The sequence below is a fragment of the Limanda limanda genome, chromosome 23 (assembly GCF_963576545.1).
Source record: "Limanda limanda chromosome 23, fLimLim1.1, whole genome shotgun sequence".
Lineage (NCBI taxonomy): Eukaryota > Metazoa > Chordata > Actinopteri > Pleuronectiformes > Pleuronectidae > Limanda > Limanda limanda.
This window is the reverse complement of record NC_083658.1, coordinates 10,214,438-10,240,545: the sequence shown is the minus strand read 5'-3', so window position 1 is coordinate 10,240,545 and position 26,108 is coordinate 10,214,438. Positions and strand designations below refer to the sequence as shown.

Sequence of the window (26,108 nt, the reverse complement as noted above, 5' to 3'; positions counted from 1 at the left end):
GTTGTATTTTATCTTAAGTGCTTTTCCAGCCATGGCTTACTGTTGCATATGCATTGGTTTATTCATTCATAACAATTAAAACAGGGATACCTTGTGGGTCAAATGCTGCAACATAAGAAGTTACAAAAAATGACAGAAGAGGAAAATTTTATATAATAAAGAAAATATATATAAACACGTATAAACACAATGACTACAGATTGTAAACCCTGATATTTATTTCTAGATTCGTGGGGTACAGGGACATATTCTGTAAATTAAAGAAATGAGAAGATGGAAACCAAACAAATAATTCAAGGAAAAAGGGTGAAATCTATGATGATCTTACGAAGAGAAAATACCTTTGGAGATTTTCTCTCTGGGAAAAGTCTTTGTATAAAAGAAATGTCACAACAACAGGGGCGGATATTATTATTTTGAGTAAAACATGTATTTTCTTGTCCCCGAACATAAATGCTCTGTATTAATTACCCTGCAGGGGTTGCTGTATAAATCTCCTGGGCAACCTGCTTGCATGTGCTTGTATGCTTTCATCTTAAGAGGCCAAATATAGACCGGGAAATATTGAAAATAATATTCATATGATTACCATTCTGCTGATACGTATGGAAAATCCCCCAGATACATATGCTTTTACTTACATTCTACTTTGTGACATTGTTAGTCTTGTTTTTAAAACATCAGCTTGCTCTGACAACTACATAATATATTCTTATCAGAACATTTTTTGTAGTGTATCATCTCCTGCTGCTTTTTAAATCCTCTGTACTACTGTTCTCCACCACGGCTTTGTGATCCAAACATAAAATGTGACTTTGACTTTGACCTTTATGACTCGAAGCAGCCATTTCACATTTTACCGTCTGATATTGTGAAGTCTGTAAGTACTGCGGAGCTATCAAACAAATCGTTTTTTTTTAATTGGAAATTTAAAGGAAGGAGAAAAAAAGAAAAAAATCTCTGCGTCCTTCATTTTTACGCATGAAATGCTGCGTCAGATTATCTGAGCTCGACAAGGATCTTATTCAGAGAAGCATTTCAGACCGTGTTTCCAAAGTGAGGAGGACGGTGCGCGGGAGGTTTTTGTCAAATGTCTTTCCATCCTTAATGATTTTCTCCTCTAATCTTGAAAACTAAATGGAACAAAAGTGCAGAGATTTCCCAGTCATCCACTGGTCTGAGTGCACATCTTGCTGGAATAACAATGTCGAGTTGTGAATAAAAGATCTCTGCCTTGTAATGAGTTACCCTCTCATTTTGCAGGAGCCGTGTCTCACTTTCCAGAGGCTTAAATCTTGCATGAATGTCTCTCCCTCTTCCCCCTCGTCTATGTATAGCACATCTCCCCAGGATCATCCTTGTTTATGGAAGGAGCAGGCTGTTCTACCGTTCTGCACACTCAGTGATTTTACATTGCCGGCTTAAATTAAGTGTGTTTTAATGCCTTTGTGACACAGCTCTGATCTTTTCCACCAAGCGTTAAAAAGCTTTTTTGTCTTTGCAACAATATCAAAGTCAGAAACAAAGGACGAGGTTAAGGCGGTAAAATGTATGTACAGTGGGATCCGATTCTCAGGCTCAGGCTTTTAGACCCCACTGTACATCCACCAGTACAGTACAGTTCCCAGTGGGACAAGCGATTCAGGGGGTGTTAGCACAAACCAGCGATGTAGGGCACCACAATGGCAAAGCTACCCCTGCTGGCACCGGCCACTAACCACTGACCTGTTTAAACAGCTGGAACGCTTGGCACTGCCGGCCTCCGGAGATTTGCTGGGGCCAGTGGCACAGGGGGGTTGAGAGGAAGGAAGGGGGGGGGAGAAGGAAAGGGGAATGGGAGGCATGGTGCAGAAGTGGCACCAATCAGGAATTAAACAGGCCGCTGGCAACACGCTGAGAAGGCGAGGAATAGAGTTCAAGTCAAATAGACATGTTTTTTTTATCCGGTCACTGAATGGGAGACCAGGGCTGTTAATACACAGATTGCTCAGATGCCTCACAGTTTTCTTTTCCTTCCTGTTTTTCTTGTGTGTGTGTTTGTGTGTTTTTGAGCAGTGGATGTTGTGGGTTTGTGGGCACGGGAGGTTACTGACTCACACGAGGAGCACTGGCAGGAGGTGGAGAGAAACAAGTGGGCTGGAGGTGAAGGGGAGGTTTGATAGATCTGGAGTAAAGGCTGCATTTGTAATGCACGTGTTGCACGCCTGCATTATTCAAGTCGCATTCGATCGCACACAAGCTCTTTGCACTCACCGAATCCCAGAATGCATTTTTAGCAATACAGAAAGAGATCTGTGCATGTAGGATGCTAGGTGTGTATGCTTAGGTGTATGGAATCCACATGTTTTTTTTGTTTCCCTATAGGGACATTAAAGTATTTCTTATCTTTGCAGGAGAAGAGCTTGTACTGTCAGATGAGGGGGTTTGTATTTTGTGGAAACAGAGATGAAACAGTGTCATATATCCAGATCTTTTTCTAGTGCAGCAAAGGCTTTTCGTTTCCTCATGCACTAAAGTATTTTAATGTCAGGGTTTGCGTCTTTATCCAGCCTGCACTTCACACAACAATCACACCACTGCAGAAATACTAGTTTCCTATACTCTCGGCAGCCTCAGTACCACAGTGGATACAGGAGAAAACTAAAGGCTTCATGGAAGTGAATGTTCAATGCCTTTTGTTGGAGATGTTCTGAACCTACAACTGCTCCCACCACCCTTCATGCACAGATCCACAAAGACATTAATTATACACATGTGTTTCAGCCATACTGAACAAAACGCTGCAGACTTTTCAAACCCCACTACATGAAAAAGCAAACACCTTCGACAGCAGAGTATCTGTCGGTGATTTTTTTTCCTTAAACTCAATGCATGTTCTCTCTGTGTCTGCATGGACGTAAACAAACCCTCAAGGGATGAGTTAAACATCTGATTGGTGGGAAACAGACCAATGGTAGAGCATATCTAAAAAGGGGACCTAAGGACAGTCCAACCTGGCTTGAAACAGATCCAAGGGTAATTAGACCCAATTGGAGAAAAAAAATGGCCAACCTGAATCCTCAAGAGAGAACACTCACACCGGCTGCAGAGCTATATGTCAGGAATAACAAGCAGCTGTGCTCGAAATACACCGTGCAAGTAATCATTTATTCACACTTTTTCAGCTTGGATCTATCCCGGTGCTACAGCGTGACTTTACCGAGGCCGATGTTTTTTTTTTCCCCACCCAGTCTGAATCATATCTCGGGCACTGGGAACCAAATCGGACTCGTAGAGACGTGTGTTGAACATCTAAACCCGCCGTGCTCAGGGTGACAGCGATTGTGATGTCACTCGATCACAATCATGCGCCAGCGGGGGTAACAGTGTCATTTTCGAGACTTGCAATGATGATGCAAGACAATGTCAGCCAGAGTTCATTTGTTGGTCGTCAGCCAGAGGACTGTACAGGGGGTTCAGATGTGTGTGTTTGAACAGGGAGAGAGGGAATAGGAGTGTGTCACTGCATAGATCGAAATAAATCTGTCTTCTTTATAAGTCACATTTCACAAGGATTTTAGAATTATTATTTAGCGATACAGTTATCAGCTTCTATTTGAAAACTGAACAATGAGGGTCACTCTGTACCAGTCACCTTTTTACGGGTGTGCTTCAGCCCAGTGGTTTAATCACGTTTTCCAGAGGTGTGTTGCAGGCGGCTTTGATGAATAATGCAGATGCACATGCCAAAGCATATTTATATTTAAAAAGAAATGTATACACCAACAATCAATCCTCACAGGTGTTAAAGTCAAACGCCAATATTTGATCAACCCAGCAGCATTGAGAGAAAACCATATTTATTCATGTTTCCAGTTTGTGGACTGCATGGAAAGTATCGCCATCCAGTTTTATTACAGACACGTCTGTTATGCAATAATCTTTTACGTGCATCTTGTGACTGCTCACTATCATGCCAGACATGCCCTGACGTACAGTATAGATTTCATACAGCCACTTACATAGAAGGGTTGGCTACATAGCTGCAATCAAACTATGCTGAGAGGACTGTTGGACCATGAAAGGCTTAAATTTGTAAGACTTGAACACAACTGGGATCTGGTTTGCTTCTTGGACTGCACAGTTTCCTGTAAATCTTTCAAAAATAATTGGTTTTGTAGAAGGCTGAGACCAACTCTGAGCTCAGGTCCTTTCTCTTTGGGCAACATGCTCCTCCTCTATTAATGATGACAAGCCAATTACCTGTCATATTGTGGATCTGGTGCAGGGTTACTAGGGTTTGACAGTGTGGGACAATACCTCCCCGGGCCTAATTTCCCCTTAATGAAAGCAATTTTTTTGCCACTAAGCGTAAGTAACATGAACCGAGACACCTGCCTGATTGGATTTCAATGCAGCGATGTCATGCCGGTCCGTGCTCATTACAAGTTTGTCCAGTGCAATGTTAATAAAACCGTTACAATAATACAATTGATGGTCGAAGGAAAATAAGAATAAAAATTCCTTTCAAATGAGCAGTTGTAACATTTTCCAGTCATTTAAATATTTACCAAGGTTTCTGATTTAGAGAAACTTCATCTGAAGGCTTTAACCATAGACTGTGCCTCTCCACTTCCTCCCATCATCGCTGCTTTTAACGAACAGAAGAAATTAAAGATTGTGACCAGTTAAACAGTTCCATATTTGAATTGTTTTATATTGGGTTGAATGTACGACTACATTAAAAACCTTCCTGAAGCACGATGCCTTTAAAAACCTCTGGGTTACAGGGATCTTCCGTACATCGTCTAAGAAGTAACGTGAACTTTCTGCAGCAAAGAACAAACAAAGAAGTGGTCCGCAGTGACGGTGAGATCTGCAAGATGAGATGAGTGATCTGCCAAGCTAAACAAAGATATTCGAATTTGTCCCTGTGCGAAGTGCACAGCAACACTAAAAGAAATCATTTTTGAGCCGGAGGAAGCAACTTGTAAAATCTTAATTAAAAGATTGTATCAGACACGGCTTTGCTTATGGAAAATAGGGAAATAATGGAGTTAAAAGAGAAGTTTTTACAGACGGAGCAGAGAAATAATTCACTGTGCTGCAGGAGTAGCAATGAGAGAGAACTTATTTGCCGCAGGGAGGGAATTGGCATTTTTAATATCCACAGCGCTGAAATCTCAATATAGTTACTGTGTGGCTGCAGATTGTCATTTGGCATTAGATCCTTCATTTTCTGTATTTCCCTCCGCTGTTTGTCTCTTTTTAGTCCTCATTATGGAAAAAAAACAAAGTGTAATTAAAGCAATCATGATTAATCAGAGCACACAGCCTCGGTTTACACATCTGCCTAATTGCAACTTTCTCTCACTTCATTTCCAGTTTTGAAGAAAGCAGAACTCACTGTTTCTTCCCTCCTTCCTCACACAGGCAGGCGTTGACATTCCAAACCTTTTTCTTTTTAATTTGAATTTATCGTGAGTACTTTTAAAGCAAACAGCCCTTTTCTCAAACTCTCCCAGTAAGTCCTTATATAGAACTGGAGACATTAATTTTGGAGACTAACATTGCCAAAGCAGGAAGTGTAGCGCTGCCAAAGGCAACCTGCCAAGCTGATTCCCACTTCGATATATACGTAGTTATACCTCTATTGATTGCTCTAAATATATGAACTGGAAAGCAGACTGGGGAAAATGGGAGAATTTATGACAGCCAGTGAGAACTCAAGATTAATTCACTTTTAAATTACAGAGGTATTGCCTGTCGAGTCGTTAGATTTAAAGCTAAGACAAACAGCGAGCTTGCACGCTCAGAACACAGTATATGAAAGAAGGTTTTCCAAAATATATTCATGCTCAATGAAGATATCTTATTTCTTTATTTTCCTTGAATATTATAATCTGTCAACAGGACTTTTCTGTCCACTTTCTGTTACGTTATTTCCATTCTGTCTTTTTTCGTTGGCCAATTCAGTTGGTTTTCATGCTGCAGGAATGGCCTACATTTCCCCTGCAGAGCAAAAGAAGTCTTTGCAGAATGCTAACATGTTTTTCTCGGCAGAGCACTCTGCATGTTAACAGTTTCATACTCCTCGGAAAACCATTCTCCCGAATTCATCTTACAAATACTTCTAAACCTGAGATACTATGTTCTTTAAGGGTGTAATCAGGAAAAAAATGATATAGAAAGCAGCATGTGTTTCCACTTTGTCACTCTGAGATAGAAAAAAATTATCTCCTGAGTGATGTAAATGTCTGGACCAAACCTTTTCATCTGGAAAAGCCGGATCTCATCGAGATAATCTTAATGATCCCAAATTGTTGGATAACAGCCAGATTATAACTGGCAGACTTAGAAGAATGTACAAAGGAGGAACTTTGACATAAATGCTCCAATCTGAGGATTATAGAAATTTGTTCCTAAATATCCAGTTAATTCACCTGCACATATATTTGATTCCATGCTGGAGATCTTCATTAGAGGTAGTCATGCTGCCAATTGGTGGTAGTTGCATTTGTCATTGTTTCTATAACTTCACTGTAGTTTTACGGGGCACTGGGGGGAGAACCAGGTGCTGATTTGCTCCCCCCCACTGACCTGTCCTGTTTGGTTAGACCTCCCAGGGGCTAAAGCCTTCCCACCGCTACAAGGTTCCAGCACAAAGGGGAATACAGTTCAATCAGAGATACTTTTCACCGTGTTACACATGTCGTGCTTTACAGACAGATACAGAACTAGGAATCGTCTTTTCTGTGTTACTGTCAATTTAGGTACAAATCTGTCTTGATGCTGGGGAGGCAACGCTAGATGCAAAATAAAAAATGTAAGGAGTTGAAAGAACAGATATATGTGTGAAATAGTAGGGAGTAAAAGTAGAAATTTGACAGAAAAATAAATACTCAAGTGAAGTACAAATACGTGAAGAATCTATTTGAGTACTGTCTTAAAGTATTTGTCCAAACTCCCCTTCTCCTCCACCACCATCTCCTTCTGCTCTGAATCATCATCCTCAACTCCTGCCCTCTGGGATATTTTAGCTTGTGCTTGAAACGTCTCACCCTCCCTCCCTCCCTCCCTCCCTCCCTCATTCCCTGCCTTCCTCCTCTCCCGCCCCCTCCCTCCCTCCTCGATCGAACAACACGTTTCTGAGGCGTTTGGCTCCCGCGCGCAGAGAAGGTGAGTAATGAGTACAGGCCTCCCTAATGAACAAGCCACTCTTTCCCGAGCCCCTGCATGTTCAGTCACACATGATCCACGCGTTGATAGTGGCTTTTGTTCCGCGGTGCAAGTGTTTACAGTGGCTCCCGCTTCAAATCTCATTACAGCCGGAATCTCAAATGCGCCATATATGACCACTGCGGCTAATTATGTATTGTGTCGCTCACTGGAGAGTGAAGTCGCCGCAGCTATTCCCAACGCTGTTATATGATTTATGTGATTTCCACTGAATGTATTGTCCCTTCCTCTAACATATTCAATTGTTTTGATGGATCTTCTAAAACAACACCTTTGTCAATAAGGAAATATACCCTTATTATATTCTGTTCCTGCAGGCTTCCTATATTGGTATTTTTCAACAAGTATCCTTAGAGAGTGTTGCTGTGTCATTTCTGTAGGGTTCATTCTTTTCCAATAATATGTATTCAGAGCTTTTAAAGTTCACCCTTTTGGCTTGTGAAGACTCCCAGTGCATGTGGCTTGTTTTTAACAAGTAGCACCTCAGGAATATCAATTTTAATAAGAACACAGAGTTTCATCTGTGCGGTGTGATCTGTGATTGTTGGTGCAAAAGACATGGTGGTGTTTTCAGTCACTAGAGTGTACACAGGGGGTTCCCAGTAATTCTATAGGCGAGCGAGGTCAGAGACCATTTGCCAGACATCAGGATAGTTGTGTTAATGAAATCCCAGTGGTGTGCAGAGGCTGTTGTGATAGGATCTAGGTTTGTGAGCTAAGAACAAGAAAATGAAGCCACACTGAGAAAGGCATCACCAAAATTGAGGACAACTGTATGTACAGTGGACATGAAAACTGTTTGTATTCATCCTGCATTGGTTAGAGTACTATGGTGGCGATGTTACAGTGTGAAGAGACTTTCTTTCGAGTGCCACTTTGGGCCCATAAAAGCCCACATGATGCTGCAGACCACGAGTAAGTGGATACTTCCAGTGGTATAACCCGCCATGCCACAAAGCACTCATCATCACAGTGTGGCTCCAGGTACATGACAGTAAATTCAATTTACTCTAATAACCTGCGCAGTCGAAAGACCCATACAGCCAAGAGAACATTTTGGCAGGAGAAGGACCAGAAGATCTGAGGATGAGGAGGAATGGCAGGCAACAACAAATCCTGCAGCATTTGTTAGGTACTGTACGAGTGCGTCCACTGCAGAGAGGTCATCAGAGTAATATTATTACGAGCCCAGGGCAGGAGCAGTATTGTCAATGTCTCGAATGTAATCTCCCAGGAAATTTCAAAACATCCCTGTGAATCAGTTAGAGAACAAGAGATTTGAGAGAATCTGCTGCATTTAATTTATGAATTCACCACTTGGCCGCTCGACAAGATCAATGCACCAGTTAAAATCAAATGTGCTTTTATCAAGACAGAGATGAATTCCCAACCGGATACTCTGATTCAATGACAAATGAGCTCAAAACCAAAGTCATGTACAATTTCTGCAGGATTCCCACGTATTCAATCTGCTCTTTCAGTTTAGAGGGCGATGTCATGCATTGCCGGACTGCGTTGTGGTTCTGATGTGTCGCAGCAGTTGAGCTACTTCATTCTGAGTTCCATGATTGTGGTTGTCATGACGATTGCATCACACACGGTGAGGACCGGCTGACCGTCTTCCCACCTGGATGGGATCTAATCTATAGAAACCTGAAATGGGTAAATAACAGTTTGTAAAGAAATTTAAATCCAGGTCTATATGTTATTTTTAGTCAAACATGTTGTTCAGCAGTCACCCCAACTCCGGCTCCACCTCACCCTACTTTTCCTTGGGCAGAGTTTTCAGGGCAACAGCATCATGGTCCTCCCTCCGCTGAAATAACAGTTATTTTGCCAGAAGTATAAAACATACAGTTCCTCCCACACAGCACCATCACAGGCACCAGCAGCATCCTTGTTGAACACTGGGCTGTTGTGTATAATCTGACTGGTCGGCACATTTTGTGCATTCAGTGCTGTTGGTGAAGTATGTCTGCTGAGGGAAATGTACTCATTCTATTGTGTGGTAATGAAAGCCCGTTTCCTTCGGCCGAGGTCACATTAACAATTTACAATGCCATTTTCCCAGTCTATTGACCTGTTTAACTCAGCCATGAATAAGAAAAGTGCACAATAAAACCCTGTAAGTACTTGATGACCGGGTCTGTATACCTTCAAAAAACAGCACAATATGTACCGAGTGCAGTAACTTTGGGTGACTACTAGTTTTTTTATTCCTGTAGTTAACTTAGAGTATCATCCTCTGATTGTGTGTGTTTTCATAGTAATTTAATGTCATTTTCTGCTTATCAGGTTTTATTATATTATTCACCAACAGATTTCATGAAATGAAAGATTTATCTTGGCTGGTTACCTGGAAACCTGATCCATTTATCCCCTGCCCAGAGGACGAGGCCTGTTTCTATCTCCAAACTTTAACAGTCCCTGACAGCTGCTGACAAATTTCCTCTCCGTCCTTGTGCTGAGGAGCTCCCTCCGGCTTCGGTCCAGCTTGAAGACATTCTCGCTCACAACACAATGAAGTCTTCAAAGCTTGCCTCGTCTTTTAAACTCATTCTTTTTATTTTCCAGTTCCTTTTTTAGGTTTTGTAGTTAAACGGATAATACCGCATCTCTCAGCTGCTCAAATACATTTTTGGGCGATAGATACAAAAGCAGAACAGCATTTCACAACATTCCACCTCAAACATTTTGATTTTAAAATAGGTTTAGTGGAATTAACTATGCTGGAGTGGACAATGGTCAGGTACCTCATTTCATTGGACAGTTGTTGCTCTGAATGCAGGGAGATTCCATATTTTTAAGATATCACCCATGTACTGTGCTGTGAATTGGACCCTTGAATGATGGTATTGATCTGCTGCTAGTTCAACTTGGAAATATGTCCACATCTTTGGATGGGATCACAAAATGTTACGTTTGTTTACCTAGACAGTGATTGCTAAGGACTTTGGCGAGCAATGTAATGACAACTCGGAACTTTCAACACGCAACAAAACATCAATTTGAATCTTTATTTTGTCCCATAGCTTGGTTTAAAAGAAAACGCCTGTGCAACCTATGATAGGATGTGATATTTAAGTATTGAACAATAATTTAAAATGTTACCTTTTTATACTTCTGGCAGTATTTGGAAGTACATGCAAAATAGTGCCTCTGGCTGAAAATGGGAGGTACAAGGTTAAACAACAGATTTTCACCAACTGGTTACCAACTGGGCAGCTGCCCTCAGGCTTCGGACCTCCAAACCAGTTAGGTTCACGTGGGTCAGTGGGGACCAGCACAGGAAAACCAAACCAAACCAGAGACATGTACAGGTTAGGTTGTGTACTTGCTGTTCTGCTGTACGACTCTTTGACTAACAGGGTTTGCTTTCATTTATTTCCCCCTCTCCGAACTCTTGTTGCATGTTTCCTATAACAATGCCACACTCACCAACCATTACACACCCAGACACACACACACTCCACTCCTCTTAATCTATGTCTGCTGTATTGGTCTTTAATGAGGTGTGAACAGAGGCTTGCAAACCCTCCCTCCCTCCCTCCCCCCCCCTCTCTCTCGCCCCTGCAAGCGACAAAAAGGGACGGACAGAGCGACGCGGACGCACGGCGCTCGGCGCACAGCAGACAGATAGGGCTGGAGAGAAGGCGATGGGAGAGTTAATGGGAGAGAACGAGGTCTTTTTTTTTCCCCCCTCTTTCATTACTCCATCCCCCCCATCCATCATCATGTGATCACAGCGCGAGCAAATCACAGAGCCTGTGAAGGGACACTTTAAAGATTTTCTCTGGAGCTGATACCAACACCCGGCTTTTCAATGTTCACGTGTGAAGCAGTGTGTGTGCGTGTGCGTGTGTGTGTGTGTGTGTGTGTGTGTGTGTGTGTGTGTGTTTGCTTATACAGTTCGTCTATAGGGAAGGGGGTCAGACTGCTTGTGTTTCTAGTCCCTCGGTGAAAAGCCTGCCCACTCCCACTCATAACAACCCACCGCAGAATCATGGTTTTGTAGTTGAAGACCAGCCAGGTTCCCTAATGCATCTCACATTTGTGCGTCTGTGTGAATGTGTGTGTTTGCATGCCTCCCAGCATTATGGGATGCTATACAGACCAACAGCACATCGGCAGCGTGCCCTTGATTTGGATGAAGGGCAGCATTTCTGTTCAAATATAACAGCCGCCTCCTGCTTTGTTACCTTTGGCTTTAAAATGACATTGCAGTGGCCAAATATCAACCTCATGTTCTCTGAGCTTATTAAAAGAAAAAATAATACAGCAGACACTTTGATTACCTTCCAGGTTTGGGATGTCACCTTCAGCTGGCTCGCTGCAGCCCGCAAATCAAAAATTCATATTTTGACTCGAAGAGAGAGTTTCTATATTTCCTGTCTGTGCTCACGATACTTTTTTCAAACTTCAAAAAACATCCCATCTTCTCGGCTTAAACTGCAAAGTGAGGTCACCGCAATGAATAGCATGTCATGTCCCTTTAATTGAAAAGCAGTGGAGTCACCCTGTTTGCTCAGATGTAATCCAGGAAGTGGGAACACGCGAAAGACGTAGGAGAAAAAGTGATAACTCAGCAGATGTGTGTGTGTGCGTGTGTGTGTCTGTGTGTGTTTGTGTGTGTGTTATTCCTCTGGACTTAAATAGAATCTCCCATTTACGCTGCCCCACACAACTAAATTGGTTATGGAGATCCCACTGGAGCTTTGTTATGAATATTTTGAGACGCATACCAGACAAACACAATATTGTACTGGTATTTAATGAGAAAAATATCACTATCATCAACCATTTTTGAGTTGTTAATAGAAGAATGTGGTTTGACAACAATAAGAGAGTACATTGGAACGAGTTGTGTTAATCCTCCAGTGCATATTGGCCTTTGTAATTTGGTTTCACTATAAGTACTGTCCTGTAGCTTCTGCTAACATGAGGTTATGTTTTAAAGGATTTTAAAATGTAGAATGTCCCTTTAAGGCTAAAATGAGGCTGGAAAAATGACAAATATAATTTTATACAGTATCTAGTGACATTAGAAATTACAAAAAACTTTATATCCTCTACTCAAGGTTTATTAACAAGCTTTTTTTCTGGACCTTTCAACCATATCCAACAGCCTCCTTCATTAAATACACTTTGCTCTTATAATAATTATCTCACAGCTCTTTCATGCCCAATTTATCTCCTCTTCACTTACATATAAATTCGCAGAGCCGAGTAGATTTGTCAGACATAAATCTGTTGTGTGCAACTGCTGTATTAATAGCACATGACTAAATCTTTCAGGTCTTCTTAGAACTGTTGCCGGCAGCAGCAGCGGCTGTAAAGCGTTCAGGTTATTTCCAGCCCGTGTTGCATTTTCCATTTTCCCGTTTATAACATCACGGCAATCGACTGTGTGACTTCAATCATTTCCGGGTGCTTATGAAGGCAGCATCCTCTCTGCCTAGTGCATGATAACCAATTGAGAAGGAGATGGGAAAGTGTCCATTTCACATAATAACAAACTTTCAAACTTACTTAATCAGTATAAATGATAGTTTGTGGCTTCAGAATCTGTGGCTGAGTTCCTTGTTACTATAAATACATTCAGCTCCTTTCTCTCCTTCAGATTCACGAAGCACAATCAGAACGCCCCAAAAACTCCTTATTCTTTTCCTGTCATAATGAAATGGAATAACCTAAGCATATTTCACTGAGAAAAAAAAGTAATTAAGGTAATGAGATTTCTTTACAGGCACAAGGAAAGGCATAATTCACTCCTTTTTTAATTAATGAGCTCACATAGTCATAAATTCCCTGTTATCAGCCCACTCTCCTGAGCAAACTGCAGGATCTCTAGAGAATTACAGAATTTCTTCAATAATGGTAAATAGATGGTCAACATACACATGACTTTTACACCACCATTCACATCCTGTTTCCTCCAGACACTTGTGTTTTTCTGACTTCTTGTTTCTGTTTAAATCTCGACTCTGAGAGGTATCACAGGTCGTTCCTTCCTTCCTGCTGCTGTCGACTTTACAACCTGCTCTGCAGATCCCTGTAGACCACATGCACCAAATTCTGGAACCTGCACTATATATCCCCTTCATAAAAAAAAAAAAAAATCCTGTTTACACTACAATATTCAGTTTACATTGTGTTTAGTATTGCCATTTCTTTATCTACTTAATTATTAATTACCTTATTGCTGATGTAACACCTCATATTTCCCCAGTGAAGAATATTCTTCCCATTAATAGTGTTTGCTTTGTGCGTGGATGGGGGTTGGGGGAGTGGTTGATATTGCTTTTATTGCTTTTTATTCTGTAAAGCGCTTGCGATACAAATTGATTGATTATCGTCGCTTAGATTAAACAAACATGAACCAGAGGCAGGAGCTGAGGTAGAAAATGGCAAATTCAATTTTGTCTTTAGGCCTAAGAAAATCTTAATGCAGTCTTTACCAATGTTGATAATATTGATGAGGAGACTTCATGTCCACCAGATATGATGTAAAATGACCCCCAAGCTAAATATATTGCTTATATTGCACAGAAAAAAGCTATAATAAATAATAATAGCTAGTTTGAAGGATTTTGAGGTGGCATCGTGAAACGTTCCACGATGTTACACGATCACAGAGGCCAAATGGCGATATCAGTTTCAGGAAATGATAAGGAAAAAAAAAGAACAAGTCTGCTCTTGTAGCTTGCAGCTTGTATGCTAACGCTCTCTGCTGCAGTGAGTTACATCAGTTCAGTGTAAACTTTCAAAAATCTTCCCTCAGCCGCTCCTCCTGATTTCTACAGGTTCAGCTCGACGACTGCGATCCAGTCAAACCACGAGTCATTTGCACCGAGACGAGCCTCACGCCTGCGAGTATTTCTGAGCGTGCGGAGATAGAAAATCTCCCTGATACCACTTCCAAGACTAGAACCAATTAGGGAATCATCATAATGAGGAGCCTCTAAGTGAGCGTCTTTTGTTCCTCGGCAGCTGTCTAATTGGTGCTGGATTTCCGAGAGGAGTCGGGATGAATGTTGCTCCAAAGTGACCGTGGTACACGTTCAAAGCAGCGGCTGCCTCGTGGCTGACAATTTTGACAACGTGCGTCGCATGGCTCGTGCAGAAGGCTCCGTTTAATGGGTTACTCCGAGCGTCTATGGTATTTCAAGAAACACGTTTTCCAGTTAGCTGGAAACACTGAATCTCCTGCAGCCGCTTTTAACCTTCTCACGTCCACTGCAGCTGTGAAGGATTTTTTTACCTCAGGATACACTGTAGATTCAAGACAGATTGACTGGTCACAGTTTGCACTGTCAGAGCCATATCATAGCTTACACACTCATTTGTAGCCCACGAGGAAAGAATAGCATTGGTGTTGAAGCAGCTGCTGCTTTGAAAGTCTGAGTCACTGTAACCCACCCCTGTTTTCTCTCATCAGCCCTTTAAATATTGTAGGCATGCATGTCCATAGGGGCCAAAGATGTGGAGTTTAATGTGTTTTCCGTCTTTGTGTTTCTCTTCACAGCCCCACTGACAGACAAGCCGCCAAAAATCCTCTCCCCTTCAGAGAGCCAGATGAGCGTCATAGAGATGACGACAGGTAAGAACCTACGTCTCATTCCCCACTCTGATTGGTTGTTTCCTGATGGCGTCATTCTTGTGGCATATCTCTCTCCTTGTTAAAATGACGTGGCTTAGGATTGCAGGATGAGCCGTTAAAAAGCAAAGTCGTGTTCTACTCAACTGGATCTTCGTTTTTTGCGCTTTTATGTCGATTTCTCAATTCCTTCCTTGTGGTCAAATAGGTTTCTAGTATATGCTGTAAATCTTGTATTCTGGGCCTTTCTTTGAAACCTCTCTAAAGCTTCCTCTTTTTCAGAGAGCATTTCATCATATTTTAGTAAGATGCCTCCTTGTTGATGCTGTCAACGCTCTATCACTTCCTAAGTTCTGTGTCCATGCACCAGTCAATTCAAATCATTTTTTTTATTAATTTTAATTGTTGAGTTGCCATCAATAAAATTGACGCTCCCTCTACAAATATTTGTTACAAGTTCTGTATCCTCCACCATTTCTGTCTGGCTTTTAATTTGAAATATTTTCAGGAAGTGTAGATTTTTACTGACGTTTACATAGACACCTATACTCCAACTATTGACCCATTCTGAATAAGACTTTATTTTGATTATGATGCTTACATGAGCTGCTAATAGAATATCCCATTATGACCCGTGCCATCACAACATCCTATTATCTGTCTACACCCGAACACAGAACATGGGATAGGAGAAAGGACGTGCGATCTTAATTTAATTATTCAAAAACATGGCAGCAACTTTCAATTGTCAGAATATTGGTGTCTATAAAAATTTCTGACAGTTTCTCATCTCTGAAGGAAAGCACTCTGCGAGTAAACATGTGGAACGAGATTAAAGTTATTGCTGTGGAGATGTAAATTATGTTGAATTTACATTGTGAGGCAATATAATTATAATTACTACAATGACTCGCAACAAAAAGAAACATTATTTGATGAGAAAAAAATCCATTGTTTGATACCAGAGCCGTTAAAGACAACACCCGACTAATCATAAAGAAATGCTGTTGCAAGTTGCAGTTTCTCATCTCTCGTCATCCATCAGAGATATGCATCTCCACTCGAGTGCAACAGGGAATGAAATGTCATTTGTTTGCAATCCTTTAAGGTGTCTCATGCTGTCACAACAAATATACACCTCGCCTTGTTATAGAAACCGCCGCACTGTCTTTTACCAATTAAAATTGATCTCCGATACTTCCCTGCATGTTTCATTCGAGCGTCGCTGCAGCGCGGATTTGACTCAAAGTAACCCGGCGGTGCCGAGCGCGAGATTTTCAATTAGGCCCTCTCCACTCTCTGTTCCCCTCTGTGAATGGACCTTGAGTTTCCACGACGCCAGAAGAGAAACAGGATGAGTCGTTCGTCACATCTGCGGATAAAACGGGAGTGATTCAGCGGGTATGAAAGCGCCGCCTGCTGCTCCGTCTCCTCCCATCGCATGGAGTGCCTCCTCATTGTGTTCACGCTCGTCACATCTATCTCAGTTATCTGGCGCAACACGGAATGCAGCTTGTATTTGCTCTGCCTGTAATGAGTCAGTAATGAATCAAAGTGGTACTTCTGAGAAACCATACATACTATCTCTTCCTATTATCTTCAAATTTATAACGTTAGCATTTTCTTCAAATGATTGCCTTCCGATTCTCCCTCGGCGATGCAGGAGTCTTTCATATGCCTTACCAGCTTGTGATGCGCGGGGGTCTCATGGGAAAAATTCCCCCGCTTTGTGCCTTATTGGGCGAAAGCTCAGCTGTTGGTGGAAGGGAAAATGGGTCATGATGGAGGCTTGCTTTGAAGTCGATTTGTCACGGGTGGTGAGCACAACTGGCTCGCAGAGGTAAAAGGTGGCAATCAGAGAATAGGCGCAAATCATTGTAGCTCTGAATTGATGATGGGTAAAAGGCGCCCCGACATTTTCTCATCCGATTAGGTGTTTTCATAGTGGATGATGGTGATTGTCAGAATATGACCTGATGGCTGGGAGAACAGGCAAGCGTATGTGCAGCTTTTATCGTTTTTTGAATAGTTAGATTATTCTATTATGTAGTTTTTACTGTATTTTGAACAAATGCATCTATGGGATTTTCAGTTTTTCAGCTTTCTAGACCCCTCTAGTAACTGTGTCTGATTGAATTTTCATTGTGGTTCTGATTCTCATTAAGGATTAGTGAGAATAGCTTTTTACGTTCCTTCCCACACCTATGCACCCATTGATATTCCACATAGTCAGAGTCAGAAGCTCTGTGTACATAATACATGAATACATTTGATGATTTGACTGTACAAGCCCCTGTCCTCTTCTTTTTCTTTCTTTGGCTGGCAACGCATTTGCAGTTTTGGTGTTGACTTTTAATATCGGGTCTCCAATGGAACGTCGCAGCGTAAATGACTCTCAGTTAATTGGGGCAGGTGAGAGAGAGAAAGCCAAAGCGGAGGGGATAGGGAAATGTGGAGTGACTCTTTCCAACCTCTCATTGTGGCACTCAGGGGCGAGCAGGAAGAACAGCGGGATCTGTAAATGGCGGCCGTGGGGGGACCGTTTAATCAGCGCATACTTTCGTTCGCCTTCTTTTGCGGTTCTTCACTTATAATTAATTCAGTTTGATTAAAACCTGTTGTGTGAATGCTCTTCGCGGCCCCTCGGCGGGCTCGTCTTCTCACCGCGTCCTCCGCGGGACAGATCGGAGACAGTCGGGCTCGGTGATTCCGTCTGACACTTCACTGCACACTGCTTTTTGCTCTGTCGGGCGCGGATGTAGAATAATTGACTGCGGTCTAGCCGAGCAGACTAACTGCAGTGCACGTCCGACTCGAGTAGGCTGCTAATGCGTGCAATTTGTAAACAGTAAACACTTTGACAACCAGGTGATTAATTTCCTTAATGCATGGGCATGTTTGTGTTTTCTCCATAGAATCAATGTGCAATAAAACTGCCTGTGTCACTTCTTTCCTTCATTCTGCTGCTGCTGCTGCTGCCACCACATTGGATTTACTATTATGCTGTTGTCTATGCACAGCTGACATGTCACTCGCCTTCCCATCCTGGCATTTTATTTTTGGGTTCGATTGAATTTACGATCACAGCGGCGTCCCGTCTGTGATGCTCATTCTGAGAATACCAGGCAAGTTCCCCTTTGGATCCTGATTGGCTGTTGGAACTTTCTAAACCGCTGCAGTGATGTGTCTGAAGCCTTCCACCATTGCTACTGTTCTGCATCACCACTCACATATTTAATGAGTCCCAAGAGTTGTTTCGTGTTGGAGTAATTGAGTAAGTGATTTGTTTTGTTTCCCTCAATGGCTTTTTGGGAGCCTTTGGGGGCTGTGAGTGAGTCAATTAGGGAGTAGCTCTGCAAAACAGTGTAAAGGCAAGATAAGGTCAAAGGTCTTAACTACGCCTTCTATACGAAATGCAGTCGTCACCCATATATTCTGATGTCCTGGGACAAATAAGTAGTATATTAGTATGTAGCTGTATGTATTTTTTGGTTATACTTTTATTAGTGAAATCATATATTGTATATTGGTACGGTGCTAGTTTCACGATGTCCTATCAATAGAGGTGAATATGCTGTCTGTATGGATAAAGACATTGTAGAGATACATTTGTTATGAAATCATATCATGTCATCATATTTTTTTGACGGCGATTTAATATATTTCTTATCACAAGTCGTATTAAAAAGGCCTTTTAAATCACCTAGTTTCTATAAGACATAGTATCACTCCCTCTAATAACGGCTCATTGTGAGAATCCTTTGTTTTATCCGAGCTCGTCTGTAACAATCTGACAAGCTGCACTTCACTTAGAGGTCGATGAATAATAATAATACTAATAATGTGAACTGGAAACAGATCTTCAGTCACTCATTGGAAGGAGTGATTGTCTAATAATATGAACGGAGGATACCTGAGTGAGATCAAAGCCATTATTATCCTGAATTGAGTCTGCACCCACCTCAAATTAGTATAACAATAAACTGTTATTCCTGTGCGTGTCAGGTCACTGAGAGACTCCCACCTCCTTTAAGCTGATGTTGAACCCCCCACAAACTGGAAGATAAATTGAGAAACACATGAAAATTCTTTCCTCAGTAGAAGAGCATGCCATTAGGAGGAAATGATGAACTACGACCAAACAGCAGACAAAATGTCAACTTTCACCTCACTGTTGAGTAGAAGCTCAGGCGGACAGATGCGGTTTTGAAATGTATAACCTTTACTTGACTTTATCCATCGATGATCCATTATCCTGGGACAAATGTCTTGACGTGGCTGTATGATCTTCCGCCGCGATGTTTGGGATCTTCTCTCATTGATCCAGGCGCGGCTTTCAATATTTAATGATGATTATTGATTCCCTGGACGTCCTGCTGACAAATCCAGTGGGATGAAGGCACACCATGCCACAGATAGGCTGACATGTGTGATAGATCATGTTCAAGGTAAATACTAGGAGTCCGAGAGAGAGGTTGTAAACATGATAGGGTCAGGAAGACATAATGATTACATGAACACATGCTCTATTGATTTTTTTTCTCACTCGTAACATAGAAATCACGCTTGACTCATACATTTCCCATTAAATACAACATTAAATACATTTAACAGGATAAAACGTGATAGAAATCAACTTAGAAGCAAATAAAAGGGGCAAGATCAGAAAGCACTTCATCCTAACATGAAGAGCTGCAGTGGCCTTGAAAGATAACAGCGTTTAGATCACAGGGCCCTTTGTGGTTTTGTGGCTGCAGAGGTACAAAGAACTGTTCAGGCATTAGTGCAAGGTGTAAAATGATAAGTGCTGCATGTTGCTTTCAGACTTTGATTTGTTGACTTGGCTCGGATCAAAAACTAAACCATGGCTTGGTTAATTTTGAAGGTAAAGAACGTTTTGTGAAAATGCTCTCAATGTAAAATCACCCATGATATTTGTCTATAGCTCAGGACAAGGAGTAGAGTAATTCAACCTGTATCACATGATTCTACAATATAAATAACAAATACCCACACTCAAACATGTTCCTCCCTAAAATGTGAACTTTATGTATTTAAATTGCACATACAAAATTCATGTAACTTTATCACGTGAGTGTAAAGGGTCAGATGTAATGAGGATTTTCTATAATTTTTTGATTCAATAAAGTTCCACTTATTCATTCATTTTACAAACATTTCAATATGAATGTTATAAATATGTGCAACTTTATTTAAGTTAGCATTTCGTGCAAATGTGTGCAATTGAATGCACCTTCAGAGCCGGAGTACACCAGTGTATTTATTAATCTATCATATTGGGCTGAAGTTAATCTTCAGCCTAGATGATGTTAATATAAATTCTCAGTTTTCTTCTCTTAGTGGGTCTGGAACTCGTGCATGCGCCCACTTTGTCCGTCCAATGCTTTTGTGGTCACAAGTTCTGATCAAACCACGTGGAATATTTGAGTTTTGTACAAAAAAAACAAGATGGTCGCACACAGCACAGCAGCACCTATCAGCAATATCAAATACCCACACTCACCTACACACCAGCCATCCCTCTAAATGTCACAGGCTCGGCAGAACGCTTCGTCGATGCCAAACGTTCAGAGGCCCTGGGATCAATATTACATCATTTCTCTCAATTAGGGCATATTTATTCCCCTCAAGTTATTGTACATCTGCGAGTGATCCGATCTGCATTCCTGGCGAGTCTCCAGATGAGTCCGGTCCCTGGAGGGAGGAATAGACGGAGTGAGGTACAGATGAAGAGCGAGGAGGAAAGAGAATGAAAGAGAAATCTAGGTAGGGGGAGTTTGGGCAGAGTGTTGGAGCAAGGGAGGAAAAGTTAGCGAGATCATTTAAGATTCACAGAGGGGATGAAATATGATGGCGTCTTACCTTGGGTTATTACAGATGAAAGTGGATACAAGACGGCACACTGTCCCAAATGGTTAATATGCCCTGCAGCACAGAGTCATAAATCGTGATAGTCATATTAGAGAAGGGGGGGGTGTCGGTGGTGAATAGAGGAGATTCTTGGCGAAGGGAAGCTCCCATTAGTGTTTTACATAAGTACAGTAATGAAGGGGACAGTTTCGCGAGACCTGATCGGCCCGCTGGACCGACGGAGGCTAATTCTGCTCGGTACTTGAGCATATCCACCAGAGTGTGACCACAGGGTTGATACCCTGTTAGCATTTGATTGACCTCAAAAGTCAAGCTACCGTCCCACATTGACTGCGCCCCGCTCTGCTTCCTGTCAGCAGCTCCCACCTTGTACCTGTCTCGGGCAAACTAAGAGGAAGAAAGGCCGAAAGCATTTGCTCTCCTTATCAGAAAGTAGCACAGAGAACGGGAGTTTGCACTTGAGTATTACGATATACTGCCTCTTGTCTGTGCCAGCAAAGCTTACACTCTCTGGGTAGAACTATTAATCATAAACCGGGCCTTGGCATGGGGTTTAAAGGAAGTCAAAAACTGGTGTCACAAACCCTGCCTCCTCCATGTTAGTGGATGGGACGTGGACCAAACAAAAAAGAAAGTCGTGATCGACATTTGAGACTGACCCTCGTGGATTGATCATGTAGGACCTTAACTCTTTGACTCCAATTGCAAAAGATGGGGCTATTCGTATCCGGGATATTTTGGCATCTTTATATACAGTCTGTTCTGTGTTTAAAGCAGTTATTTATCTTATATTACTATTGCTGCTGTGGTATAGTCATATTGACTGCAGTTTCAATGCAAGGTAATACCACAATGATGGCAATAATGGACAAGGTAGTCTTTTATGTACCTCAACCAACTCACTTTTTGGGTTTGCACAGTTATGAACGAGTTGCTTAACTTTCACTACAATAGCCCCTTCAACCACTTGCTCTATGATTCTTACTCTGGTGTTTCTGGGTTGTTTTCAACATAGTGGGGCATTAAAGCAGCTGGTCTTTACTCATTTAGCCTTTTAGTCTCCATGGCTTCCTCAGCACATGCACTAAGAGAGTGCACGCTAAACCAAAGTCAGCGATACACCCTGTCTGGTATTCAACCTCATTTAAACACCAGCATATGGATCACCGGCAGCGGTAGGACTCGCTCAGCAACTCGCTCTGCACCCTGTGACAGCTTGGCACCCAAGAGCCACCTGCTTTAAATTTAAATGCACCTTTTAGTGTGGGAGTTAAGTACACTTTTGTGAACCCCTACTGAAGAACTTGGAGTGCTAGCAGGCGGAGGAGACATTATTGCTCCGGTGATAAGAAAAAAAAACGTTTTCTTTCTATATACTTCTTTACAGTGCTACTTCAGCCCTGGACTATTTTGAGCTTCATTTCGCTGAATGCTAAAAGAGGAGCTCGCATCTTGCTTCTCGAGAATTTATTAACCACTGAAGAGCCAGTTCAACAGTGAAACCAGGAGCCAAAATGCAAACCCTGCAAACTTCCCCCTCATCATCATCTCCTTGGCAGCGTGTGTGTTGCCTGGTTGAACTAATTGCCCTTGCTGTATTTCCAGCCGAACAGGTGGCCATATTGGATTCCTTCTGGCAGCGTTTATGAGAATGTGCTTCCAGGTTGGACGGAGATGACAGTGCCTCCTCTCTGCCCAGGATGTGACCTTGGTTAGGCGATGGTCCCTCTGCACTGGCTCTGTTCTCACATTGGCCTTTTGGGCTAACTTCTGATTTGTGTGTGTGTGTGTGTGTGTGTGTTATTGTTTGTGTGTGATTGTGTGTTTGGGAGAGAGCATCCTCTGATGTGTAGCCAGGTAGTTAAAGGGCCAGGATGACAGTCAGGAAAGGAGGGAGGTGACAATGACAGCAAACTGTGTAACACTTAAGAACACATGGGAGCACGGATATATAATGTCACGATCAAAGATGGTATAGAAAAATAGACATAGACTCCAGGGCCACAAAGTGAAGCCAATGCGGAAGTACCTGAAACCAGTATTCTCTCCAATGACCAGTGGAGGGCGACTGAGAAATCAAAAGAGCCAAGATGGCACTGGACAGAAATCCAAACTTCGAAACAGCCGTTCACAAACCAATGGGTGACTTTAAGGTGGATTGCCACTTGGTCATAAGAAAGCTGCGACACACACAAACACACACACACACACACACATTTAGGCATGTACATACAAAATATCTTCAAGACAAGCAGAAACACAAGTTACTACTTATCATGCACTCGGCCACACATTCACACTGCCACTGGCAAAGGTCATAGGCAGCTGTAACCACCTCACACCGACCCCTCTGGGGACTGATATGTGCTAAAGCAATCTGATATGGTCCGATTTGTCTTCCTCCACACAGACCCGGTGTTTGCCTGCTCCGCCTCGGTCCATTGTATCTACAACTGTGCTCCTTTGTTTGGTCTGTGGGCAGTCCGGCTACAGGGAATAAGAATGTGTCAGATGAAATGTTGCGGATATTTCTCTCATAACTGCTGTGAGTCAGGCAACACCTTGTTTCGAGACCTTATGTAAAGACATTTTTTTCTCCCCTCAGCAGTGGGAGGGATTATGACACGCTCAGATAGGCCCTGACCTCTCAGCAGACCAGAATAGAAGAGAATAAAATAGCACACCGGAATAATACGATAGATATGTCCTCATAGGCATCTCCAGTGTTTCTTCATATGTACCTTGATATTTCTTGTACTTTTCTATTCTAGTAATTATTGTTTGCTTATCCTTTTAGTTGACCCAATTTATTCATCATTACTTTATAAACATTACACCCTGTGTTTATTTTAACTTACTAGCCGTATACAAATGTTTCTTCCCTTATCTCGTACTTTATGATGATTCATTCAAGTGACCAAATGGCAGTAACTGAAGGATAAATATTGGGTCATTATTCTAAAAAAGGGACTAATGTCTACTTCGTATTGGTAAATATGTCTAAAAAGGAATCGCAAAGAGCATGGAAATTCAAATGTAGAGTGGCAATAATTGTTGTGTATAGATCAATAATCGTAGTCATTTACATTTGCGCCAATTATTAAAAATCAACGGGCCACATATTGCATTTTTTAGTATTTTATGCAAACATATTTCTACTGTGTTTTAACAGCTCTTTTATTATCACTACAGCATCACAGCCATAGTACTACTGCAACTGAATTCCATATCATACATGCTAGACATTTACTGTCACATTTTTTTTTAGCATGGAACTTTCTTGTTTCTGATACTTTGCATTATGTTCCTGGTTGCTTAGCGGCTTTTTCATTCACAGTTGAATTCAATCAGCGCGTACGGTCATTTTTCATTTGGAGCATCAATTCTAAATTTTCACTTCACAGTCCGACACAGTTCTTTTGGATGGTCCCAAAACTCTTTCCCAAGAATGAAAACCACAGTGGCCAGAAAATGTTTAATTGTAGAAAGATTTCATTTCTTCTCCTGGTCCTTGCTGAGAGGAAGCACAGCTGCTATGCCAGCTGACTTGGCAGCACCTCAGTTTAATCTCAGAGACTCAGGCTCACGGTAACATGGAAGCCTCCTTTTCCTTTTTTTTAGCAAACACACAGCCGACTGCTCACTCTCCCCGCGAGCCATAGGCCGGTGAGAATATATTGGGCATCCGTCCACGCAGTGACACAGTATTGATATTGATTTCAATAATGACAGCAACATAGCTAAGACAAAGTGTTTTAACGGCGATTTGTGCATCGGTGGCTCCCTGGTCCATTATTTGCTGCTGCTGGTGGTTTGATGAGTGGAAAACATCAACAACAGACTCTTCCAGATTATTCTTCTGTCTTTGCATGGACACTAATTTTCAGAATTCTCTTAACCTGAGTAGCGTTATCCCGAGATTAAGAATAATATAATGAAGACATGTAGCGTATTCTGACCTAAGTCACATTGTGTATTCTCATTTCTTTTTTATCATTCCTTTTCTCTTCATGTGTTTGTCTATAGCTCTAACTTTCTTTTTCATGTTTGCTCTTCTTCTCCCCCCACCCACCTCATAATGCCAACGTTTTCCACAAGCAGCCATACTCTCCCAGATCCAATACCAATTACTCTTGTGAACCTCTTGGGTCTGATTGTCTGAGTGGCTCCATGCTCTTGTTCCATGTAAGTTCAAGGTAGTACTCTTGATGTGAAGGGTTTAGAGGTGAGTATAATCACTACATGAGGTAAACATAAACCGGTCTCAGGTGGACAATAAATGCGGTAGAGTCTCCTCAGTTGTCCATATGGATCAAGATTTGGTTATGATTTCTATCCAACTATTAACCGGGCTCCCAGAGGCTTTGGTCTCCTCCATCACCTCTGCAGCTTCCACACATCACATGCACAATTTCTTACTAATGAAGAAGAAATTGCTGTGAAAATTTCAAACTGCTTTCTGCCAAAGCTCAGCAGCGCCCAGTGCTGCTTTCCAAAAATCCGTTTTAAAGTCAGAGCTTCGACTCCAAAGTAGCACAAACAAACATGTTGTGTTTTCTTGATTTGGCGAGTGGGATTTGGCCGAGCTGTCATTCTGTGGTCTTTGCTGATAAGAAATTCAAACTGGCATCAAACTACTGTATTCATATCACTAGGTGGAATTATTCTTCCATGACATTTACACCTTAATGTTCACTCCTCCTCATATTAAGTTTGCAGCCATTTGCATAATCGATAAACATGTCCCCGGCCATTTATTCGCAGAGTAGATATTGTCAGTAAGACTTTCCCAGGATGAACTTAATTAGCCCGTTTCGTGGAAGAATCAGTTGTATTCAGCACGCTCCGGTTTTTTCGGGACGTGTGAGAGAAAAACAGCACTAACCTGTCAACACCAGGCAGCTTCAGAGGCCCCAGGCTGTGAGTGTGGGCGCCGCCAAGTCACCCCGGTGTGCACGGATCTGTTTGAGAGCGGATCCTTTGTGGGTCTGCGCGTGTGGTTGTGGTGCTCTGTTGTATAAGCTGTGTGTGTGTTGTCGAGTGTTGTCCCAGTTTAGAGGACCCAGAGCGATGACTCATCAACTAACAAAGCAGGATGCGGAGAAGAGTGTGTGCGTGTGTTTGTGTGTGTGCGTACACTTACTACATGTTAACATGTGTACAAAGGTAAAAGGAAGCACAGCAAGAAGGATTGTGAACCATGGGGGGTCTCGCTTTCAGTACTGTACCTGTTGCCCTTGCACACACACACACACACACACACTGAGTGACGTTTCGCTTTGCTTCCTTTTCCATCAGTAGATAGAGAAGATTAAGTCAGATAAATACTCAAATTTGCATCTACTCATCATTTCACTGTGACATGTGTGTGTGTCGGTGTGTGTGTGTGTGTGTGTGTGTG

General features: G+C 42.0%; 1 protein-coding gene across 1 annotated transcript in view; it reads left to right on the top strand.

The window, feature by feature from the left end:
* The window catches only part of LOC132996823 (interleukin-1 receptor accessory protein-like 1), a 204,938-nt gene that overhangs the window by 100,008 nt on the left and 78,822 nt on the right, over positions 1 to 26,108 (top strand). The window contains exon 5 of the mRNA XM_061067183.1: positions 14,744 to 14,818. Within this exon, the coding sequence (XP_060923166.1) occupies positions 14,744 to 14,818 (75 nt within the window). The remainder of the gene's footprint in view (positions 1 to 14,743; positions 14,819 to 26,108) is intronic.